The following is a 24,470-nucleotide window of genomic DNA, read 5'->3' as shown; positions in this document are numbered from 1 at the left end:
GAGAGGGAAATGTAATGGGGGAAAAAAAACCTTACCAAATTTTTATTGCATGTTTGTTGCAATAATACTTCATTTAAAATGTGCGTGTTCATTGCATAGTAATACTTCTCGTCGAGTGACCCCTTTAATGGTTTAATTGGGCCGACTTCATTACAGACTTACTAATCTGCATGGTCACCCATTACTGTGGCTTTGTTTCTTCTACCACCGTCCCCACATGTACTAGGATTTACAATGATGAATTTGCTTCCACCAAATCTTTACTTTACTTTTATGAGGAAAACTCTGGAGAAGCAAAAAAAAAAAGTGGTGATGCTGTAAAAATGTGCAACCTAGTGACGTGATGTAGACATATCAAATTCGAAATGGTAGTTTTTCTGGTACTTATAATAATTGAGGAAAAGATTGCCATTTTGGAAACCCAACAGGATATATTGATTGGTGGTCCACAGGCAGGGTTGCTGAGAATTTCATTTATGTAATGCTGCGGATGTCTATAGACATAATGGAGGTCGTGTTGAAGAGAACCAGTTTAATAGATATATAGTTTTATGGGAAAAGATTTAGTATAACTTTACCTTTTTTTTATGATTTCATTACTCACATGGGAGGTGCGATCAATGACTGACGGCTATCTCTGTATATACACTTTTATACAGAGAATACTATCAATTACTGATAACACCTCCCCTGTGTACAACTATCAGTGACTGACGGCTATCTCTGTATACACACTTACACAGATAATGCTATCAATCACTGATAACACCTCCCCCATGTACAACTATCAGTGACTGACGGCTATCTCTGTATACAGAATTACACAGAGAATGCTATCAATCACTGATAACACCTTCCTGTGTACAACTGAAGTACGAAAAATGCAGCAATATGTACGTATGAATTCTAAGTTTTGTTGAATATTTTCCCCAAAAGATGATTTATCAATCTGCACAGCCCCTCCTGCTCTCTAACATGCTGGCTGCAGAACACATTGTATTTTGTGGTGACAGGTCTTCATTAAATACCCTATTTAAAGTGACCCTCAACTGTGGCAAATACCATTATCTAGGTAATGCTTAGTAAAGTTACCCTCTCTTTCTTTCATTTATTCTTTTGTTTATGGTGACCTGGACTCCCTTTCCGCCCTGCTTTCCTCTTTTGTCAGACAGTACATCAGTAGTCTGAGGATCCCCCCTGTTCTCAGAAGGGAAAGCGCTGATCAGATAGGTTCCCTAGATAATGTTAGATTTTTAGGTCACAAGGGAGGGTAACTCTAGCTTCTTTCTGAGGGCTCTGCGTAAACATACGTCAGCAGTGTGGAGGGGTGGATTGAGCAGGCTCTAGCTGCTCCTTGCATGCAATGACCGGTCTGACTCCTGGCACCCCTGCTCATCAGCAGTTGGAAGCAGTGATCGCTGCAGCCTTTTCCTGGGCTTTATCAGTCCATCAGTCATATGGCCTTTGTGCAGCCCAGTCCATGCAAGTGAATGAGACTGACTTGCAATACCAAGACTCTATACATTGTATGGTTCTGTGCTTGGTGTACTATGAAGAGGTCACGGTGAACTTCTGAGCACCATGGTCCCTTTAGATAGCTGATTGTCAGTAAGTGCCAGGGGTCAGAACCCATCTAATTAGATGATCTTTCAATATTTAACATACCCATGTGTTCCAGTAAAACTTGCATTAGAGAAAGAAGTTTTAATAACTCCTGCACCGTATACTTTAGGCGTGTCCATTGGGCGTTCCTGTCTTTAAATGAGTCTTCCAAGACTTTTTTTACCTGGTGACTGATCCCCTGAGCTGTGCCTATGCCGTGTGACTGATGAACGTTATGTCACATGATCTAGGTAAAGCTGCAAGAAGGCTGTGTCGCTACTGCTAGCACCGGTGCTTTCTCAAACAGCTGATCGACAGGGTCCCGGGTGTCGGACCCCCACCAATCAGATACTGATGACCTAATCTGCAATTTTCATCCACAGCTTTAGTATGTGTGCCCCATTATTATTAGTGCATTTTACGCTAACATGTAGTAGGTACTAACGGTAACCAGTGAATGCTTTCACATGGTCCGGTTTTATGGAAAGTCAGTTTATTTGGAGCAGGTGTACCCAGGCGAAACGTTCACAAAATCCAGTGGGAATGTATAAATTCCATACAGATAACACTACCCTGTCTTTAAAAGCATCGCTTCTAGTCTAGGGTTCCAATACCTCTTACCACAGGAAACCTGGTTAATGATCAGGTTGTCCAACCACAACAACTCATCCCCTATTTACAGGATAGGTGATAATTATTTGATAATTGGGGGTCCCTGTAGATAATGGAGCAATAGTTGTATATAAACACTGCCACTCCATTCATCTCTATAAGACTTCTTCATTCCCTTGTGGGACTCGGAGACCACTGTTCTTGTGATCGGTGGGAGTCTGTGGCCAGACCACTGCCCATAGGATAAGTATCATCTATCCTGTGGATAGATGAGTAGTTGTTATGGTTGGACAACCCCTTTTAAAGATCTTCGCTGAATTTGGAATGACTATCCTGGTGGAAAATAGTTTCAAATGTTACAAATATAATTTATATGCATTGGTGCATGTGCTTTGTTAAAAGGAGTCTTTCAGTAGAGGCAGGATACTTGCACTAGGTGCAGTTAGGAAGGCGTCTAGAGGGGATGCAGGATAACAGCCTCTGGAGACCCTGCTTTCCCCCTCCCTCTTCTGTCTGTGTACTTTAAAGTTACAACAGCTGGCACACTTTTCTGGCTGTTGTAACTTGATGCGGTCAGCAGCTCAGTTAGGACAGAAAGGAATGAGGGAAGTCTGTGCAGGGGCTCCATTCTCTGCTCACTTAAGCTCCCTCTCCACTGCTAAATACAGGAGTGTTTGCAAAGTGTAGTATGTATGCGTGCATTGTTATAGGAGTACAATATATGTCTGTATAAGCATTGTATGCTAGCAGTACAATTGATATTTTCTGGTTAGTTGCTTTGCAACAAGTATCATGACCACACAGGCACTCAACAAATATTACCCACCTGCTCCGCCGTGGTGCACTGGAGCCTTGCAGCGTCCGAGTCCAGGGTTCAAATGTGACCAAGGAAAACATCCTCATGGAGTTTGTATGTTCTCCCTGTGTTGGCATGGGTTTCCCTTATACTCTGGTTTCCTCCCACTCTCCAAAAATGTACTGATAGGTTAATTTGAACTTTTAATTGTGATTTCCATTGGGGACAGGTACTGATGTGAGTGATTACAGTCTCTGTACAGCGTGGTGGAATATGTTGGTGATTTATAAATGAATAAAATATTGAAATGTTGTGTATTCTGACACTTTGGGGGACATTTGCTAAGACCGAAGATTTAGACTCTGGTCTTAGTCCATGTACACTGCCGCTTGATGCACCCAAGTTATGTAGAGGCGCCGGCTTTTACATGACTTGCGCCTTGCTGGCGTAGATTAAGTAATGTTCTATGCCAAAAACGGGCGTAGAAAATGATGAATCAGACGGGCCCCTTCCCTGACCATGCCACGCCCCTTTTTCCGCCAGTGGCGGGAGTAGGGAAAAAGTTGCAGATTCGGCCACAAATCCCCTTTGCAACCAAATTTGCTGCAAAAGTATGCCAGACAGTGGCGTACTTCCCATCATAAATGATCTTTATATTTATAAGTTTAAATGTGTTGTCCAAGATCTTGATATTGATGACCTATCCTCAGAATAAGTCATCAGTATTGGATTGGCAGGGGTCCTACTAATGGCCACCTCTAGATCAGCTGTTTGAAGAGATTGCGGTGCTACGGTGAGCACTCCTGCGGCCTCTTCCCAAGCCAATGATGTCACATTCATCGGTCACTTGGCTTATGTGCAGCTCAGTCCCATCAACTGAATGGCGCTGAGCTGCAATACCAAGAGCACAGCCGTTATCCTATGGATGGCATTGTGCTTGGTAAGCTGTGAGAAGGCTGTGGTCAGCTGATCGGTGGGGTCCCGGGAGTCGGACCTCGCCGATCTGTTATTGATTAACTATCCTGAGAATAGGTCATTGGTATTAAACACCCAGAAAACCCTAACTGCAGCTGTTCTAAAGGGCAACTGTCCAACAATATACCTTTATCAATGCTTCCATCATAACCACTAGCATGAGGACGCATGCCTAGAACCATGTGATTGCTGTGAAAATCCAAACTATATATTTTGTAAAACTAAAAGTGATTTTTTTTCCCTTTTATTTAATCCTGAAATGGAATGAAGACAAACATTGCGATTTTTGCTACACGCCACTTTGTGCTCTGTCATCACAATCTTCCCATTGCTTTGCTGAATGGGTCCAAACATTTTGCATGCTGAGTGTTGGTGGACAGACTCTGCAGCAATGCACTTTCTGCATCTGTTCCCTGTGGTTTTCAAGATCTTTGCTTGCTGTCATTTAGTCAGAACATTTAGAATTTATTTTGGGGATAAAATGTGTCCTGGTAATCTGCTGGACCCGTGGGTGCAAAAAGAAAACCAAAACAACTCACCCCGCCATTTCTCCGACCACAAGTCGGATTGCGTGCGCGGATAAAACTGCTTTGGCTGCAGTAACTTGATACCATAAAAAGGTCCATTCCAGCACTTCATCCATAAAAATCTTCAATCGTTACTTTATCTTAATAAAAAGCAGAAGCATGCATTGAAGGTACGTCCAATGCGTTTCGGACAGAGACAACCATGATTAAGGACAGATTGTAACTGTCCGAAACACGTTGGCTGTACCTTCCATGCATGCTTCTGCTTTTTAATTACCTGAAATAAAGATTGAAGATTTTTATAGGTGAAGTGCTGGAATAGATCTTTTCATGGGAACACATGGCTGCGGGTCTCTTTGCAAGACACAACTCTGCTGGCTGTATTGTACTTAGTCTTGGGGTCAGGTTTCTATATTGTGGATGTAAATATAGAATGACTGCAAGCAGAGATCTTTAAAACCGTTAAAGGGGTTGGCCATGTTATCATTATTTTCACAAAAGAATTTTTTTTATCATCGTGTTTCACCCATTTTGGGCTAAAAATAATTTTTTCAATTGGTATTTTATTAAAAATGTTCAACAGTTTTTACTCTACAGCTGTCTACATCTACAGACTACTGTGACTCACATCAAATCTGTCATGGAGCTGCTCCGTCGTCCTGATCTGTAGCCCTCATCTCTGAAGTCCTACACTGATAAGAATGTGTTTATGAGCTGTCAGGAGTTCAGAGATGAGGGCTATAGGCTGAGCCATCTGAGCAGCTCCCTGATTGATTTGATGTGAAACAAAGTCTGTAGATGCACTAAAACTTAAAGCTGTAGAGAAAAAACTGTAGACAAAAAAAAAACTATTGAAAAAATGAGTTATCCCAAAATCAGTAAAATTCTGTAAAAAAAAAAAAAAAAACGGACCCAAAGTTGTCCATTTCCATTAAGCTTGTGTCAATCGGCGGCCGTGGTGAAGACCTAGCACTGTGTAGTCCTGGAGCAAAGGATGCTAAGCAGTGGGCCACCCTTCTTGTCGGAGGAAAACGGGGGTGGATTGGTAAATTGGGCAGACTAGATGGGCCAAATGGTTCTTATCTGCCGACACATTCTATGTTTCTATGTTTCTAAATGGCAATTGTAAATTGAGTGTCCTCCGGTGCAGCTGATAACATGGCCATCCCCTTTAAGAATTGATACAAAAAGTATATTAGAAAATAGTACAACGTTTTGTTATACATTGGATAAGCTTTATTTGAAGAGATCCTGTCAGCTCCCCTGATTTCTCCGATTTCGTGAAGACTCTTTTAACAAGACTGGAGCATCTTTCCTTAGAGCTGTGTTACCCCATTCCTCTGTGATTCCTATGGGGAAGTTATAAGCAAATTGACAATTGTGTGTGAACATTCCCCTTCTCAAAGGAGCGTGTCCCTATACAGTCTGGCACTGTCAGCAGCGATTAGACAGCATCAGATTGTGTAAAGGCACACCCTTACCTGGTAACCCACCGTTGTCAGTGTGCTCATACATTCTTCTTGGAGGAATAACAGAGGATTGGCACTATAGAAAGATTGAAAGAAAAAAACATAACCAGAATGGAGAACTGACAGGCCCTCCTCAATGAAACCTTAAAGGGAACCTGTCACCAGGATCTTGGGTATAGAGCTGAGGACATGGGTTGCTAGCTCGCCGCTAGCACATCTACAATACCCAGTCCCCATAGCTCTGTGTGCTTTTATTGTGTAAAAAAACGATTTGGTACATATGCAAATTACCCTGAGAAGTCCTGTCCCTGACTTGTCTCAAGTACAGGACTCCTCTCAGGTTAATTTGCATATGTATCAAATCGGTTTTTTTTACACCATAAAAGCACACAGAGCTATGGGGACTGGGTATTGCAGATGTGCTAGCGGCCATCTAGCAACCCATGTCCTCAGCTCTATACACAAAATCCCGGTGACAGGTTCCCTTTAATACCCCTTTAAATCCACAGTTTTATGGCTCCCGTTGACATGCTGCATGTTCAAAAATATATTTTTATAGTAAAACGTAACCCCTTCCCCACCCCAGTTGTATTTGATTTTCTATTGTGCTCTAAGGTTTCATTTATAATAGCTGATATTAGTCCCATCAATGAGGAATAGCCAGGTGGAGCCATGTGGGTATTCCTGCTAAATTTATAATTGTAACCACTAATCAATAATTCTGTGATGTGGGGGCTATCGGGGGTTCTCAGTCTTGGGTCCCTTTTACCTTGGGTGTTGTAGCAGCGGTGTGTGCAGACTGGAAGCCCGGGTATTGCCATATAGGAGTCGATGAAAGCACGGACGTGATGTAAATTAATTTCTAGGAAGCGAGATTTTGAATCTTAAAATGACTGTGTGCATTCAGCATTGCATTTTTGCATTAAATCAGTGAGCGATATGAAAGCTGTACTTCTAATAACGGATGTAAAGCTCTGAATGGCGATATTGAAGTATTTCGTCTTCTTTTTTTCCAGCTCTGTAGAAGGAGTCCTGAAAACACTAGTGAAAGCCTGTCGACCGTAAGTCTGCCAATGCCTAGCATGTGCGTAAAGTAGAAATGTAGCCATGGAATACCTAGACATATTCCCCTTATGTGACAGTGCGGGCGTACCTGTAATTACAAAGATATGATCTCTAGACAGCAAACCTTAAAGGTGCAGCCACACAGCGATGCCACAACTGTGCGGAATTGCAGACTAGCGTGAGCGGAATAGGTCCAGATGCGTTCAGTGAAAAATGTGCGATTTCGCAAGCAAGTCCATTCTGTTTTGTTTGCGATCGTGTTCAGTTTTTATCAAGTGGGTGCAATGCGATTTAATGCGTTTTGCACGCGCGTGATAAAAAACTGTTTACAAACAACATCTCTGAGCAACCATCCGTGAAAATCGCATCACACCTGTCCTTGCTTGCGGATGCGATTTTCACGCAGCCCCATTCACTTCTATGAGGCCAGCGTTGCGTGAAAATCGCAGAACATACAGACTCTGATGCGATCAGTGATGACTAAATATTAACCTTGACTAGGGGAATGGCGACATAGTTGTAAATGTATTCATAACTTTTCAGGAGGAATAGTAAAGGGACAGCAGAACACAGAGGAAGGTTTCTCCACCATTATTATTATATTCTGGGAAATACCAGCATTTACTAGAACATAAACTGGAAAAACCCTTTAATGTCCATGGACAGAGTAGAGTATCGCGCCTTTAGAAAATGCAGTCGTTGCAGTGTTTAAAAACTGATGATGTTCTGTTTTTTTCCAGTTATTTCCCAGATGATGCAACGGCAGAAATGCTTGAAGAATGGCGGCCTTTATTGTGTCCTTTTGATGTAACCATGCAAAAGGCTATTGGTTATTTAGAATTATTCTTGCCTACCTCCCTGCCTCCAGAACTGCATCATAAAGGCTTCAGGTGGGTAAATCTGGCAGGATGTATAGGAAATATATCATTGCTGGCAAAGAAAAGACTCTGTGGGGGACGTTTATGAAGACCAGCATTTTACGCGCCAGTCTTAAAGAGGTTCTGTCATCGTAAGCATCAGTGGCATATCGCTAGGATATGCCACCGATGTCTGATAAGAGTGGGTTTGGGACCCACACCTCTCTCTAGAACGGAGCCCACTCCATTCACTTCTATGGGACTGCCGAAAATAGCCGGCTCTTTTATTTCCATCAGCCCCACGGAAGTGAATGGAGCGGTGGCCACTCCTGAATGGCGCACTTCCCATTCATTTCCATGGGACTTCTCAAAATAGCCGAGCGCCCACTCTTCTTCACTTTGCAGGCTCCGTTCTATAGATAATGCAGGGTCCCAGGGATGGCATATCCTAGCAATATGCCCAGCAATGCTTGAGAGGACACAGCCCCTGTAACCTATGCGCTTCTGGCATCGGATGCAGCACAATTATTAAGAGGCATACACCTCTTATTTGTGCAGGTCCATGCGCCAGAACTGCAGACTATATCAGCAAGGAGCTGGTGTAGAATCTGTACCAGTTTTCTAGTGTAATAACTGTGCCAGGTCTGCTATGCCAGATCACCAGAACAGGGCTCCGTGTTCCCCTCATGTGAATGGACCAGTTTGGCACAACTGAGGCTGCCAGAGATGGCCAAGGGCTTGTACGCAGCTATCTCCGGCAGTCTTATAGGCTTTAATAGAGTGACAGCTCGCATGTCTGTCCCTGCTCCATTCACACGGGGGTACATGGGACCTCACCAGTCACTCTTCATGTGGTTATGGGTCTATCCCTTTAAACATATGAGCCATTGTCTCGTTCAGATAAGATGCAGCTTTTCTGTAAATAAGTTTCCTTGTTCGTTCCTTTCCCTAATGAATGGTTTTCTTTTACAGGCTTTGGTTTGATGAACTTATGGGCCTATGGCTTTCAGTTCAGAATCTCCCGCAGTGGGAAGGGGTATGTAACATCGTCTTTATACTCCTAATGTCATGTGTTACTGTGTTTAATTTTGCAGCTTTTTTTTTTTTTCTTTTTCCCCCCTCCCATGTTTGCTGTAATTTATATAGGTTGGTTTTCAATGAACAGCATTAATGGCATATATATTGATTAGATATACTATTAGTGTTTGTTCAGACGGGGTCCGGCTACCAGGACACCTCTCCTGTGCAGACTCTGGGGTGTAACAATTTCAAGACTGCTATGACTGGAGGGCTGTCTTGGGGTCCATTCACACGTCCGTAGTGTATTGCGGCTCCGCAATTTGCGGATAACCCAGCCGGCACCCCCATAGAAATGCCTATTCTTGTCCGCAATTGCGAACAAGAATAGAACATGTTCTATTTTTTTCCGAAGATGAGGGGCGCGCTCCAGGAATGCGGATACTCTCCGCATTCATTCTGTCCCCATAGAGAATGAATGGGTCCGCACCTGTTCCGCAAAATTGCAGAACGGATGCGGACCCATTTGCGGACATGTGAATTGATCCTTAAGTGTAGAAAGGCCCATGGACCCTTCATGATGGACATCATGGGGTCTCGCTCCTCACTGATCAGACATGGACAATGATCAGTGTCTGCTATCTGGATACCCTTTTAATAAAAGGGGGAGGAAATGTTGTAAGATTTCATTGTGACATGACCATCAAATCCGAGTACTGGCTGCACAAGAGTCATCCCTGAGCACCAGAGTCTCTCCTTGCATCGGCTGTGAGGATAGTTCTGATGGAAATGTCCATTGTGTGCTTGATTTATTTTCATCAGTGGTTTAAAAGGTGATCTTGGGAAAGCCGACCAGCACCAACATTTGCATCAGCTTGCATGTTCTGTTTCGATAGGATATCCATTACTCCATTTTCATCCCACACTCTAAAGCCCAGATCTCATCAATATATCGCCTCCTGATGGTAAACTGGCCATGCTATATATCTGAAATGGCAAAAATTAGATTGTAAGCCCCACAGGGAAAGGAACTGTTTTGTGAGTGATTACAGCCCACTGACCTCATCGTGGAATATGTCACCTCTCCCGAGTTGTTTGTTTTAGTAAAGATTTGGATCCCTCATGAAAGAACAGTTTTGGAGCATCTTTATGGAGCACTGTATGGTGGTGTTCTGTTATTCCTCTAGGAATTGCCTGATTACATGGATTACTGGGTATTAGCATTTCCCGTTTCAGTGGACTGTGTCTATACACTGTCTAACTAGGGCCACATGCAGCCAAGCTGGTCTCTCTAGTCTCCTTAAGGCCTCATGCACACGGCCATTGACCGTAATGCTTCCTTGGGGTTCCATGCCTCCGTTCCGCACCAGACCTTCCGGATTGATGCAGGGTGCACACGGCCGATGCCCGCAATATGCGGGCACAGCCAGGCAACGGCCGTGTGCATGAGGCCTAAAGGAGACTTCTTCGCTCATGGGAAATTCAGGTATTTCATTAAGCAGACATGTCAGGAGAGCTGACGGATCTAGGGCTGCAGTAAACGAATATTTTAGTAATAGAGTATTCTATCGATTTTATTCTTTACAATTGATCGAGTAATCTAATAAGAAAAACCTTCCTAAAATAACTTATTCCTTTATAAAAACAATATTTGTATTTCTTAGTGGTCTAGCACATAATTGCACACACAAGGCTTCTTTCACAGCTGCAATATACATTCTGTCAGAAGAACAGCAGGCATGTACCGTATCTGGTATAGCTGGATACTGCCGGCTGCTGCAGTTGGGTTTTGGACGGACAAAAAAAAAAAAGAGCTTTGGACGATACCCAGCATGTATGCCGTAACATGACCAGATGGCCTTGGACCACATTATTGTCAATGAGAGCATATAGCTGGTTGTATCCGGCTATACCCAATACGGTATCCAAGGTTATATTGTGAACTCCGGCAGTTTGTTCCAGTGAAGGAACAGACTGCCGGAGTTCACTGCCATGATGTCCCCCTTCCCCAGTGCCTCCATGCCATCCACCATGTCCCCCACTCCCCCAGATCAGCCCACCATGCCAAATAACAGGTGCCCCCCATTAACCCCTCCCCCGCCAATTACTGTATACATGCCATTGCCAAATCACAGGTGCCCCATTTCCCACCCGCCGCAGCTGGTGCTGCTAATTTTATACTTGCCTTTCCTGGCAGTGCGGCTTGCGCTGACACATGGAGTCCGCAGGAGACGCGTCTTCATCCCAGCAGGCACTGGGACCTGACATCACTCACAGCGTCAGCCAGCGCGCTATGTGTGAACTCAAGGCTCTGCAGCGCAACGTGGTCATGTGATTTAAATGAATCCATCGAGGATTTTTTTGCCTTGTTTTCATTGATTAAATCGATGAATCGTTTCATCCCTAAACGGATCCATTTAATAATTTATGCTAACTTTTTTTTCTACAACTGACCAGTTGAAGGACTCTGGAGGCATGGAGTAAACCTTCTCCCTTGGGATATTCAGTTTATAAAAATGTCTATTCACTGTCTTCTCTTTTGTATTTGCAGCATTTGGTGAACATCTTTGCACGTCTGGCTAATGATAACATCGGCTACATTGATTGGGATCCATACGTACCAAAGGTAATAGAGTAGAGCTCTTTTAAAAAAAAAAAAAAAATTGGCAGAGAGAATCATCTTCTGCATCTATGGCTGGGTTCTTGGAGAAAGGAGGATGGGGACCCAGCAGATATATGCTGCATGGTGTATCTATGCAAGCTTCCATTGTGTTCTATTGTCAGATGAGCCTTGTACTGACATGCAGGTAATAATAAAGGAGTCGTCCAGTTATGTAAGTAAAGGCCCCCATACACATTAGTTTGTCTGCCCAACCCAACGAGAACAGCATTTGTGTGGGGAGCTCCCAACTCTCCTCAAACAGATAACGTCATCGATAGGAAGATCGGCCGAGGTGAATATTTTCACCCAATCCTTTTGTGCCACAAGAAGTGTCTAGTAAGCCATGATCAGTATCAGTAAGCTAGGATAAGAGCTGTGGGAATAATCAAGTAATGGACATGACACACAGAGAGTTATGACACTACTACAGGCATGACGTACCAGTGTTTAATGTGGGACAACCCTCTTTCATTGAACTTTTAGTTTTTTTTCGGGAATGTTGAGTTATGTTGAATTCCATGAGGGACTTCCTAGTTTCTAAAAACTAAAAAACATTTGCACAATGAGCATTTCCACAGTAATTTGTGGGAGCTTGTAACAGGTTTGGCCACAGCCATTTATGATGCCTGGGGTACGGTGTGTTTGCTTAAAACTGCGGTCTGTCCTCTTTCTCTGTGACTATATATTATGGTATATATCGGTGTTTCCTGGGTGGAGTTCCTTGTTACTGTCCATAAGGTGGACACATAGAAGTATTTTTCTTATAATTATTTTTTAACCATTGTTTTCTTCTTTATGGTCTTCTTTTTTATAATTTTAATTTTATTTTTTTCAGGTTTTTACCAGGGTTCTACGTAGTTTAAACCTCCCTGTCGGAAGCAGTCAAGTGATTGTCCCGAGACAGATAGCGAACGCTTATGATATCGGACATGCAGTTATATGGATCACAGCAATGATGGTAGGAAATTATTGTAGCTGGTTGGTTTAAAAGAAACCCTGTATATAAACTCTGTGGGGTCATTTATTAATGACCGGCGTAAAGCGCCGGTCTTAATAACCCAAATAGCTCTCGCTGAATCACCAAAGTTATGTAGAGGCGCCAGTCTAAATCTAAGCCAGCTTCCCAGCTGTCTTACATTTAGACCATTTTCTACACCTAAAACAGTCTTAAAAAATGATTGAGACGGACATTCCCTGCTCATAAAAGATTGCGGTTAAAATAACCTTTGCAACACAATCTGTGCCAGAAAAACACCTAATATAGGCGTATTTCTGGTTATTAGATGTGTTCATCTTCTGCTTCTAATCATATTTTTGAACAATGGAGACCAAATCCCATTCTCCGCTGTTGCCTTACAAAACAATCTGCTTATCTTCAATTTTATAAAAATGATCACCTGGTATGAAAAGTTTGGCGCAGCTTGCTAGACACATTTGACACTTTTTCTTTCTCAGCAAAAATGTTGCATTTTATAACTCAGCAGCACACCTATTTCTTGACATTTTTTTGAAACTGGTGCCCACCATGTCCGTCACCGTCAGAGTTCTGCACGTTTTGTTCTATAAATCTCCCTCATAGGGTTTCTTAAATCATCCCGTGCCTTCTAACTGGCAACGAGGAATCTGCAAGGTTCCTCATCTCCCTGCGGCATTTCTACTCTGCTAATAGCCCACAGAAGGAGCATGATTCCAATAATAGGAGTACATTAGGGAATTGTTTACTTGGTTACCTGGTCTACAACCTGAAGGAGTTGTGGCTGACAAAACATCTTGTCCTGCATAGCAATGATTATTGAGCTGAGCTGAGAAGGTACTGTTAGGTAGAATATACATTATTATTAATTTTCTAGTGACATTATTTCCAAGAAACAGTACATATAATAAATGTAAACATACAAAATATGTAATAAAACAAATTCAATAAGCGTGGACTAACGTATGGACATGCTGGTGTAGAGGAACACCGAACCCTCCCTGGGGGGGCTACAAAGGAAGGAGACAGGGTAGAAGCTGCTTATATGGCTGGGTAATGGCAGCAGGTTACTGTAGGCTTTTCTAAAGAGACAGCTTTCAGGTTCCTCTTGAAAGTTTGGATGGTGAGGTGATGTGCTGGGTTAGGAAGGTCCAGTCAGTGGGGGATGCATATGAGAAATCTTGGAAATTTTTGTGTGAAGAGCAGACAGGTGGAAACAAAAGAGCATTTTTTTTTTGAGGATTTAGGCTCATTCATTGGAATGTATCAAGACAGTAGGTCTGCGATGTATGGAGGGGACAGCCTGTGGACGGCCTAGCATGTTATTGTTAGTGTTTTGAACTTAAATTGCTGCGCTCTGGGGAGCCAGTGTAGGAATTTTTTAGAGGGGAAAAGCAGAGGAGAAATGAGTGTGGAGGATAGACTGAGGATAGGTTGGAGGTGCACACAAGTGTTTAGAGAGGAGGTCAGAAAGGTTCCAGTAGTCTAGGTGGGACATGAGGGCTTGCGCTAGCAAGTTTGATGACTCAGGCCTACGGTAGTTCACACTATACAGATTTTTAGCCAAAAGCAGGAGTCAGGCCTATACAGAGATAAGTTATTACAAAATGATTTGTACCTGTTCTGTGTTTTTGACTCGCACCTGGTTTTCGCTCACAATCACTGACCAAATCGCTGAAGTGTGAACTAGGCCTCAAGGTTGAGGAAGAAGCTGATGCAAGAAATGCTTTTGAGTGAGAAACGGCAGTAAGTGATAAAGGCTTTGATGTGCAGATTGTAGGTCAGGGCAGAATCAAGTGTTGTATCAGTCAGTGGCCCAGTGAGACTGGAGAAAGTGTGAAGCCATTAACGGTGATTGATGGGTCTGGTGGGGGGTGCTGAGTGACATGAGGAATGTATGATTAGGGTATGGCCCTATTCACACCACCGTATTTTGCGGACAAACGGAACGTATGCAGATGCAACACGGAAATCAATGTGACCATTTTACAGAATAACGGATCCACTAAATACAGACCGTAAAGGTGCATTCACACAACCGTATGTGTTTTGCAGTCCGCAAAATGTGAATCTACAAAAAATCCGGGTGACGTCTGCGTGATATCCTTGTTACATGCGTTTTTTTTTAGTTTTTTTTGTGGACCTATTGTGACAATGTCTATCCTTGTTCGCAAAACAGACAAGAATAGGACATGTTCTATCCTTTTTGTTGGCTACAGAGTGGATGTGCAGATATGGACCCATTGTAATGAATGGGTCTGCATCTGAACTGAAAAAAAAAAATGCGGATCGGATGCGGACCATAAATACTGTCGTGTGAATGGGCCTTTAGGCCTCATTCACACCATCATATTTTTGGTCCGCATCCAATCTGCATTTTTTGCGGTTTGGATGGGGACCTATTTATTTCAATGGGGCCGCAAAAAATGGATGTCTGGATCCGTATATCCTTTCCACCAAAAAAGACAGGACATATCCTTTTAGAATAGGCATTGAATGAGTCCACATTCTATCCGTATCAGATTTGGACTAAAAATACGGTCGTGTGCAAGAGGTCTTAGTCCGTTTTCTCCATGTTGAGTTTTAGAAAAGTGAAGAAGCCCGCACTGATTTTGTGCATCTTGGTTAGTACTAGACATTTACTATTCACTTACTTTTTCATTCATTTCATTGTCTGGTCTGTGGTCTTGGTTACATTCACACAAATTTAAGGCTTCTGAACTATTCCACTGTTTTATATGTGAGGTCAAGAGAAGTCATCCATGACTTCCTGCCCGACAGCAATTGGAACACTGCTTCCAGAATTTATTAAAGGGGTTGTCTCCCTTCAGCAAATCACATTACACACCATGGTTGTCTCCATGGTTACGAGTCCACCCTGCAATCTAGCAGCGGTGGTTGTGCGTGCACGCTATGGGAAAAAGCATCGGCCTATGTGCGCTCCAATGGTCCTGGCCACCAGAGAGGCTGGCTCTTTTTCCTATAGTGTGATATCTTTGATTGCTATATTAAGTGGTTTACTTGTAAAAATATGATTTATGCTTTTTTTTTTTTTACATTTATTATACTAAAGTTTCTTTAATGTTTTGTCCTTTGCAGGGAGGACCAAGCAAGACCGTGCAAAAACATCTTACAGGGTTGTTTAACAGCATTGCCTCTTTCTATCACCCGTCTAACAATGGCAGGTGGCTGGTAAGTACTTTGCTTACATTTCTTTGCAAGTTTTCCAGGCACTTGCTCTCATCAGCATTCCTTAGTAAATCTTTCTTGGAGAAGTCACTGCTGTTTTAGGAAAAGACATCCAGGATATACACATCATGACTTTGCATCTCTGCGAGAGGACAGCACCTGTTACTTAGTGTTCAGGCTTTACTAGGAAATATCCTGGCCGGTTCTTACGCTATTAAATCCCTTCTGTTAAGTCCTTGATCTTCTTTAGTAAGAATATTTATTGCGCATTGCTTGCTTCATCCTTGTTTATGTACTAGGTGCTACGTAGACTCTCCCAGGCCTTTTAAAAAGGAAGTCATTAGTGGATTCTAAATGCCAGATACATATGTAGCAGGTTGTCTTCACATTTCCTGCTATTAGCGCCTCTTACGCTGGGTTCACACCTGAGCGCTCTGAAAGGAGCGCTCTGTATGCGCTATTGTACCGGCGTTTGCAATCGCGCATACAGAGACAAGCGAACGCCCATTGTTGCGCGTTCCCGAAAGTCTATGTACGGGAACGCGCGACAAAACGCCCCAAAGAAGCTCATGTACTTCTTGGGGCGTCGGGCGTTTTACAGCGCGATCGTACACGCTGTAAAACGCCCAAGTGTGAACCATTCCCATAGGGAAGCATTGGTTTCTCCTTGCTGAGCGTTTTACAGCGCGTAGGAACGCGCTGTAAAACGCTCGTGTGTGAACCCAGCCTTAGGCTGAGTTCACACTTCAGTGATTTCCATCAGTTATTGTGAACCAAAACCAGGTGCGGGTCAAAAACACAGAATAGGTGCAAATCGCATCATTATGTCCGATCTCTGAAGAGGCTTCACTAATGGTCATGGCTCACAATAACTGATGGAAAAATTACCATATAGCAATTTTGTAAAAATATGTAGTAATGTACAGACTTTTGATACTGCTTTCTGTAATAGATTCTGTCATCTCAATGTACGACTACACAGAAGTTATGTTATGTACCTACTTGTTAAAATGCATAATGTTTCATCATTTGTGACAAAGCATAGTGTCCATGAAAAACTCAATAAAAATAATTTTACAACAATAACTGATGGAAATACCTGACCAAAGAACTCAAGTGTGAACTCCGCCTAAGGCCTCTTTCACACAAACGTATTGGTTCTGTCCCATGCATTGGGGACCGCAATTTGCTGTCCCCATTGCACGGGCTACGTCCGTGCGGCGGCCGGGACAGATCTAGACCCATTCAACTTAAATAGGTCCGTCATCCGTCTGTTCCGCAAAAAGATAGAACAAGTTCTATTTTTTTGCAGAACGGAAGCACGGATCGGAATGCGGAGTGCTTCCGTGGGGTTCCGCTCTGCACCGCATCTCCGGAATTGTGGGCCCATTCAAGTGAATGGGTCTGCCTCCGTGATGCGGAATGCGCACGACCAGTGCTCCGTGTATTGTGGAACCGCTGGGAGCACTGCGGCCATGTGAAAAGAAGCCTAAGGGTGCGTTCACATGACCATATACATGGATCCACATCCGTTGTCCCATTCATTTCAATGGGGCCGCAGAAGATGTGGACAGCATACAGTGTGCTGTCCGCATCCGTTGTTCCGTTCTGCGGCCCTCCCAAAAATATTGAGCATGTCCTATTCTTGTCCGTGGTTGGGGACAAGAATAGGCATTCTCTATATAGCGTCTGCCATGTGCGGTCCGCAAAATGAGGTTATTGATTGATTCTTTCACACAGCAGATCTCAGCACTGGCAGGTCTTGTTTCAACAGCTGGTTCCACACTGTAGAAGCCCAGGCTTCCTCCTTCTTTTCCTTCACTCAGCCACTTTTAACTAGTAGCTCCCTTCTCTAGCTATATGGTTCACTTCAGGTTAGGGCTACACAACGGCATGAAATTGTGTGCGAGTAATTTTTGTGATTATGTGTTCTTGACTAATTGAAAGATGGTAATGGCAAAAAGGTGTTTAAATTTTTGCATTAGTCTCAAAGGCATGTGCAACTCAATTTTTTCCCCATAGGACACAATTGACGTTTTGACCACCATTTCTACACAATTTTACCAGTCATTGAGGCATCGCCCTATGTAGTCCTAGCCTTATATGGTTTACAGCATATTATTTTGAACACTTGACAAAAGTGGTAGATTTTATTTTGTTGCAGAACTTAATCCACTACGGCTATAGGCTTTATAGAGACGCAGTTAAGTATGGAAGCTGACTTTCTAAATAATATTACCCAATAAACATGATGGCATACCAGCAACTCTATTCTCATCATGGCCTTCCCTTGTGATTTCCCAAGGGCCTCAGGATTTCTTCATCAGTAACCATTACTTGGTTTCCTGGGCATTGTGCCACAGACACAGAACAGATCATTTACAGAACTCATGAAACCTATATTCATACATAAATCTCCTAGGTTTTTCCGCAATGCACAGACAAGATGTCAGCATGTGATGTTGAAATGTCCTTTTTGTTTACTTGATGCATGAGATTTGCTAAAAATAAGAGCCGAAGGTGCTAAGAAGTTGAACATCAGGAGCCTTGCAGATGTTGTGTAACCACAATGGAGCGTGTGACCAGGAAGCTATTTATATTTAAGCTTTAATTTTGCCTATTGCTTAATAAACTTTGTCTCTGGGTGGCAATACAGGGTGTAATATTAGTGCATGAGCAGGAACTGTATCAACCTTTATTGTTAAAGTGTACCTCCAGTTAAAAACAAATTTTCAGAAATGAATAGTACAGGTGACTATAAGAAACTTTGTAATATATCTTATTAAAGCATTATGTTATCCCCTGGTCTTCTCAGGATGCTTTCTTCCCCTTCCTATTCACCCAGCCTAATCTCTCTAGTAGCTCCATCTCCAGCCTCACACACAAAAGTCTATGGAGAGAAGAGTAGGGATGAGGAGACTCCTGGCAGCTAGTAAATTATTTATTACCTCACTCTGGACAGTGGTATAGCCAGAACTAAGAAGACATCAATGTTAAAAGCCGGAAAAAGCAAAGCAGATGGAAGCATTTTTTCCTTTAACAAGATATATTACAAAGATTCAAATATACTCTTGTGCTATTCATTTACGGAAAGTTGTTTTTTTAAGTGGTACTTTAAGGTAAAATATAAAATAGTATAATAGCAAATGTATTTCATCCAACATGGAAACACTTGCAACAAAAAAGTCCTCTGCAACTGAATAGAATTGAACTACACCATGCTAGTATCGTACTTGCAATGCCACACAGACCATTAACTTTTACTTAGATCTCACTGAACATGCTCATTTTACTAGCCATCTGAAAGTCCAAATGATCATGGGAAAAAACAAGAGACCCACTTAAATTGTGTGTTTTTGAAGACTTGTGAAGAAAAGTCTTTGAAGCCATTGTAAACCTTTATAATTAATTTCCTTTTATTGTGCTAATGCATCTAAAATTAAGCAAAATATGATATTGTTCTGTCTGCACAGCTCCTCTGCAGACCTATGGGTCCACATAGTAACAGACAATAAACAGTGTAATCAGATCCTGTAGTCATTCTGTTTTTTTTTTTGTCTACATCTTGCTAACCTCTTAAGATCCCTTTTACACGGGATGATACAGCAGATTGTTGGGAGGGAAGTGTTCCTTCCCGACAGTCGCCTGCTCGCTGGTGGAGAAGACGGCTGCATTTACATGTAGCGATCCCCTTCACAGTATGGTGAGGAGCAATTGCACGTCTCCATACTGACTAGTTGCTTGCCGGCAGCAGATGCGGTTTACTTGTGCTACAGGCAAACAATAATTTTTGTGACCGCACAAATGATCTACCCGATGTGTTTCGCTTGTTCATTGGGTAATCGACTGTACATTTACAATGCCAGATAATCGCAAACGAGCGTTTTTATGATTCAGAATATTTGGCCCCTGTAAAGGGCCCTATAGCAAACAGTGGGGGACCAAATGAAAGTCTGCAGGATACAGACGGGTAACACAGCTAAGATAGCGATCACCTGATATGACTTGCTCACACTCCCCCCTCTCATACACATGGCTGTGCAACTAAGCATACTTGTGTTGTGAATGGAAGAGGGGAAAAAAGCAGCTGCCAGACACCTCTGGGTGGCTTATCTCCCCAAAAGCAAAAGGATTGCGCCTAAAAATTACAGTTTGTTGCCAAATGCAGTTTGAAAAATATTATATTAACTTTTCTTCTTTTTTTTTTGTTTGTTTGTTTTCAATAGACAAAACTTATGAAACTGCTGCAGAGACTGCCATGCTGTGTTGTACGAAGGCTGCATCGGGAGAGGTATAAGAAGCCGTCCTGGCTGACCTCCGTGCCGGACAGCCACAAGCTCAGTGATCAAGATGTGACAGACTTTGTGCAAAGTGTAATGCAGCCTGTTCTCCTGGCAATGTTTAGTAAAACTGGAAGTCTGGAGGCAGCGCAAGCCCTGCAGAATCTTGCACTGATGCGTCCAGAGCTGGTCATTCCTCCAGTACTTGAAAGGTAAGGAGTTAATTCCATGTATGTTCTTTTATTAGTTCCTGTATGAGCATGCAGAAATGTCAATGTCCTTCACGAGCTAGAACCACCTTCTGGACTCCTAGGCCTAGAAAGAGTAGGGATTTAAATCGAAAAGTTGCAAGTTACACCTTTTCCCATAAAATTTATATACTGGTATCTATCAATCTGCTCATCTCCTCCTACTTTATATCATGCACACAGACAGGACTGTACGTTCCCTTTAGGGCTGCACAAATTTCTGATTTGCAAAACATGGACACCAGCCTTGTGCGTTCTGCATTTTTCCGAACAGAGCTTGGTGTCCTATTGTCTGTAAAACGGACAAGAATAGGATGTGTTTAATTTTTTTTTGCGGGGACACGGAACGGACATACGGACAGCACTCGGGTGTGCTGTCCACCTCATTTGCAGCCCCTTTGAAATTAATGGTTTCGAATCCGACCCTGAAAAATGCAGATCGGACGCCTACCAAAAAGACTTTTGTGTGCATGACCCCATAATGTCGTGAGACGTATACTGTTTAAATATATAATAGAATTTGAAATGCCTTTCTTGTCTATAAGCATTATTTTAATATTCCGTACTGTTTAGACCTTGGAGGGAATGGTATTGCCCAGTTTCGGCTATTGATTGTACCCAGTGGGTACCTACTGTAGTTTTCATTGTGGCTGTAAATAAAGAAGACAGGCCTACATCAGTTGTGGCTTGAAATAAAAGCACACTACAGGTACACCAAGCATTGTGTGTGTCCAGTGACTTTTTATCTTAACTTGCAGCACAAAATTTGACCTATAATTGCTGTCACTTTGAAGAAAGTCTAAACTTCAAGTATAGGCATGGAACTACTCCATTAGAGGGGGTCGTCCAGATCAGTGTTCATAGACCACCAGTTACACAAGTAAAAATAAGCAATAAATTATAGTAATATTTCGGGTACAACATTTTAATAAACTAGTGTTTTTGAACAGTACCACGTGTCCCTGTCTGTGATTCCAGCTCCCCAAACACTCCACTGTACGCAAGACATTTACACATTTTCCGCCAAATATAATGTTTAAAGGGTGCCTGTTTTTTCACTTTCCACTTTATACAGAACTTATCCAGCTATGGAAACCCTAACTGAGCCTCACCAGCTTACAGCAACTTTAAGTTGTGTCATTGGGGTGGCACGCAGCCTGGTGGCTGGTGGCAGGTGGTTCCCAGAAGGCCCAACGCACATGCTACCTCTATTGATGAGAGCGCTCCCTGGTGTGGATCCAAACGATTTTAGCAAATGCATGGTATGTACAGAAGATGCGGAAGAGGGTTCAAGTGATTATGTGCTTAAAAGGATAAAGTGATCCTATTTTTTTATGTATGGCAAGAATTTTGGGTAAAGTATTGAAATGAAAGCGATTTCTAGAGTTTACCATTGTGAAAAGTGTTTCCAGAAGTTCTCTGCAGCTTCCCAGATTTGGATGGTGTCACAAATTCACACTGGAAATCGATCAGAGCCACCCAGTTTAGAACTGTGTATCCATAGCCACCCTTCACTTCTGCCTTTCCACAGTGTTTAAAGGGGGTTATCTCATGACTAGTGTAAAAAATAAAAATTAGATATCGTATAGTACATGACAACCTCTTTCTAACAAAGCTAGAACCAGCCCTGTACCTCACATGGATCCTGAGATCTCCACATTCATTGCTCTGCTAGATTTATATCAAGCTGACGGCTCAAGGGGACTGTCTTTTCTGCTGCAGCCCAGGGGGCGTGTCCATGCTCTGCCTATCACAGCTCAGGAGGCGTGTCCATGCTCTGCCTATCACAGCTCAGGAGGCAATTGAATGGATGAAACTGAGCATGTGCGGCCATCTCAGTGAGCAGGACAAAAAACGAACAGCAGATGGCGCTAAACAGATACATTTTAATGAATAACTCAGTGGCTATGCAAATTTTTTAATTACCAGCAATCACAAAATAATTCAGATCCAGGTGCTGATTTGAAAACTAAAATATTTTTCGTGGGACAGCCCACTATTTATCTAAACATGTTTTTTTTAATAAAAATTTACAATGATTACATCATTAAAGGGATTGTCTCATGTTGCCGTTATTAAGGCGAGATGAGCCTAAGCTTTGACCACCCGGTGGCTGGGAAACAGTGGAGTGTGATGACTCCATTGCAGTGAACAGGAGCTACGGGAACAGCATAGCACAGCAAATTTTGCGGTTTCCACTCTGCTGTTTCCCGGCCACCTTGTGGTCGGGGTTTAGACGGATTTCGCCTCTGTAATGACGCGATAAGACAACCCCTTTGAGTCTGAAATTGGGTATTTTTTTTTCTTAGGGTTGTTTCCATTGTACGATTATCTAGCTTAGGCTGCTTTCACACTAGCGTTCGCTGGTCCGCTCGTGAGCTCCGTTTGAAGGAGCTCACGAGCGGACCCGAACGCAGCCGTCCAGCCAGGGGTCAAGTCCTGGGAAAAAAAGTGTGGGAACTCACCCAAGATCCACTGCAACCCCCCCCCCCCCCTCCAAAAAATAAAAAAGCACAGAAAATCTAGCATGCTGTAATTTGTGTCGCTGCGGACTAAAAAATAAATTAAAAAAATAGCACTTTTAGAAAAGTTTGTCCTGGGATTCGATCTCATGACCTCTACACAGCAAAAGCAAGGCATATGCCCTCACAGCTATGAAAGCTGTCTAGCTTGCTTCTTAAAAAAAAATATATATAAGACTTCTACTGTAGGTAACTTTGCCCACTGTGTATGGATGTAGCAGAGCTGGGTGTGTTGGGGCAGCTGTCATGTGTATGGTTGTACACTAGGTATCAGTACACAAGGTATCAGTAGAAGTATCAGAAAAAGAAAAAAAAACACTTTTAGTTTGTCCTGGGATTCGAACTCATGACCTCTACACATTACAGGCAAGGCATTTACCCTCACAGCCATAAAAGCTGTTGAGGAAGTTGCTTAAAAAAAAAAAAACTAAGACTTCTACTTATACCTAGTGTACTGATACCTAGTGTACAACCATACACATGACAGCTGCCCCAACACACCCAGCCCTGCTACATCCATACACAGTGGGCAGCTGTCATGTGTATGGTTGTACACTTGGTATCAGTAAACTAGGTATCAGTAGAAGTCTTATAAAAAAAAAAAACACTTTTAGAAAAGTTTGTCCTGGGATTCGAACTCATGACCTCTACACATCAGAGGCAAGGCATTTACCCTCACAGCCATAAAAGCTGTCAAGGTAGCTGTTTAAAAAAAAAAAAATAAGACTTCTACTTATACCTAGTGTACTGATACCTAGTGTACAACCATACACATGACAGCTGCCCCAACACACCCAGCTCTGCTACATCCATACACAGTGGGCAGCTGTCATGTGTATGGTTGTACACTAGATAGCAGTACACTAGGTATAATTAGAAGTCTTATATATTTTTTTTTAAGCAATTACCTAGACGGCTTTCATGGCTGTGAGGGTAAATGCCTTCCTCTGATGTGTAGAGGTCGTGAGTTCGAATCCCAGGACAAACTTTTCTAAAAGACATTCTAAATGATCTCGTAGTGAAGGAGATGATGTCATTAGGGGGCGGGGCGCCATGAGAGGAGTCGCAGGCAGCTTCCTCTCAACTGAAGCCGCCCCTCCTCCCTTAACCTGCCCTGCACAGTGCGCTCCGTCTCCCCCTGTGAATCTGATTCAGCCGTGTTCTCCTGGCTTGAGGCTGAAAGGGAACGGCGTTCCTGCCATGAAAAAAGTGCAGGAACGCCGTTCCCATGCGTTCCCCCTCCACTCGACCCCTGCGTCCAGCCCTGATGCAGTCTGAATGGAGGCGGATCCGCTCAGACTGCATCAGTCTGGCGGCGTTCAGCCTCCGCTCCGCTCGCCTCCGCACGGACAGGCGGACAGCTGAACACTGCTTGCAGCGTTCGGGTGTCCGCCTGGCCGTGCGGAGGCTTGCGGATCCGTCCAGACTTTCAATGTAAGTCAATGGGGACGGATCCGTTTGAAGATGCCACAATGTGGCTCAATCTTCAAGCGGATCCGTCCCCCATTGACTTTACATTGAAAGTCTGGACGGATCCGTACTAGGCTATTTTCACACTTAGCTGTTCTATGCTAAAAATAATGCAGACGGATCCGTTCTGAACGGAGCCTCCGTCTGCATTATTATGAGCGGATCCGTTCAGAACGGATCCGCCCGAACGCTAGTGTGAAAGTAGC

General features: G+C 43.0%; 1 protein-coding gene across 2 annotated transcripts in view; it reads left to right on the top strand.

Moving 5' to 3' along the window:
- The window catches only part of PSME4 (proteasome activator subunit 4), a 151,297-nt gene that overhangs the window by 52,918 nt on the left and 73,909 nt on the right, over positions 1-24,470 (top strand). For both annotated transcript variants that reach the window (XM_044289678.1, XM_044289677.1), the window contains 8 exons: positions 6,998-7,042; positions 7,787-7,936; positions 8,876-8,939; positions 11,472-11,546; positions 12,418-12,540; positions 15,655-15,747; positions 19,971-20,236; positions 21,348-21,534. In XM_044289678.1, coding sequence (XP_044145613.1) covers positions 6,998-7,042; positions 7,787-7,936; positions 8,876-8,939; positions 11,472-11,546; positions 12,418-12,540; positions 15,655-15,747; positions 19,971-20,236; positions 21,348-21,534 — 1,003 coding nt within the window. The remainder of the gene's footprint in view (positions 1-6,997; positions 7,043-7,786; positions 7,937-8,875; positions 8,940-11,471; positions 11,547-12,417; positions 12,541-15,654; positions 15,748-19,970; positions 20,237-21,347; positions 21,535-24,470) is intronic.

This window comes from Bufo gargarizans, chromosome 4, assembly GCF_014858855.1.
Source record: "Bufo gargarizans isolate SCDJY-AF-19 chromosome 4, ASM1485885v1, whole genome shotgun sequence".
Classification (NCBI taxonomy): domain Eukaryota; kingdom Metazoa; phylum Chordata; class Amphibia; order Anura; family Bufonidae; genus Bufo; species Bufo gargarizans.
The sequence above is the reverse complement of the archived record's forward strand: the minus strand, read 5'-3'. Positions and strand labels throughout refer to the sequence as shown.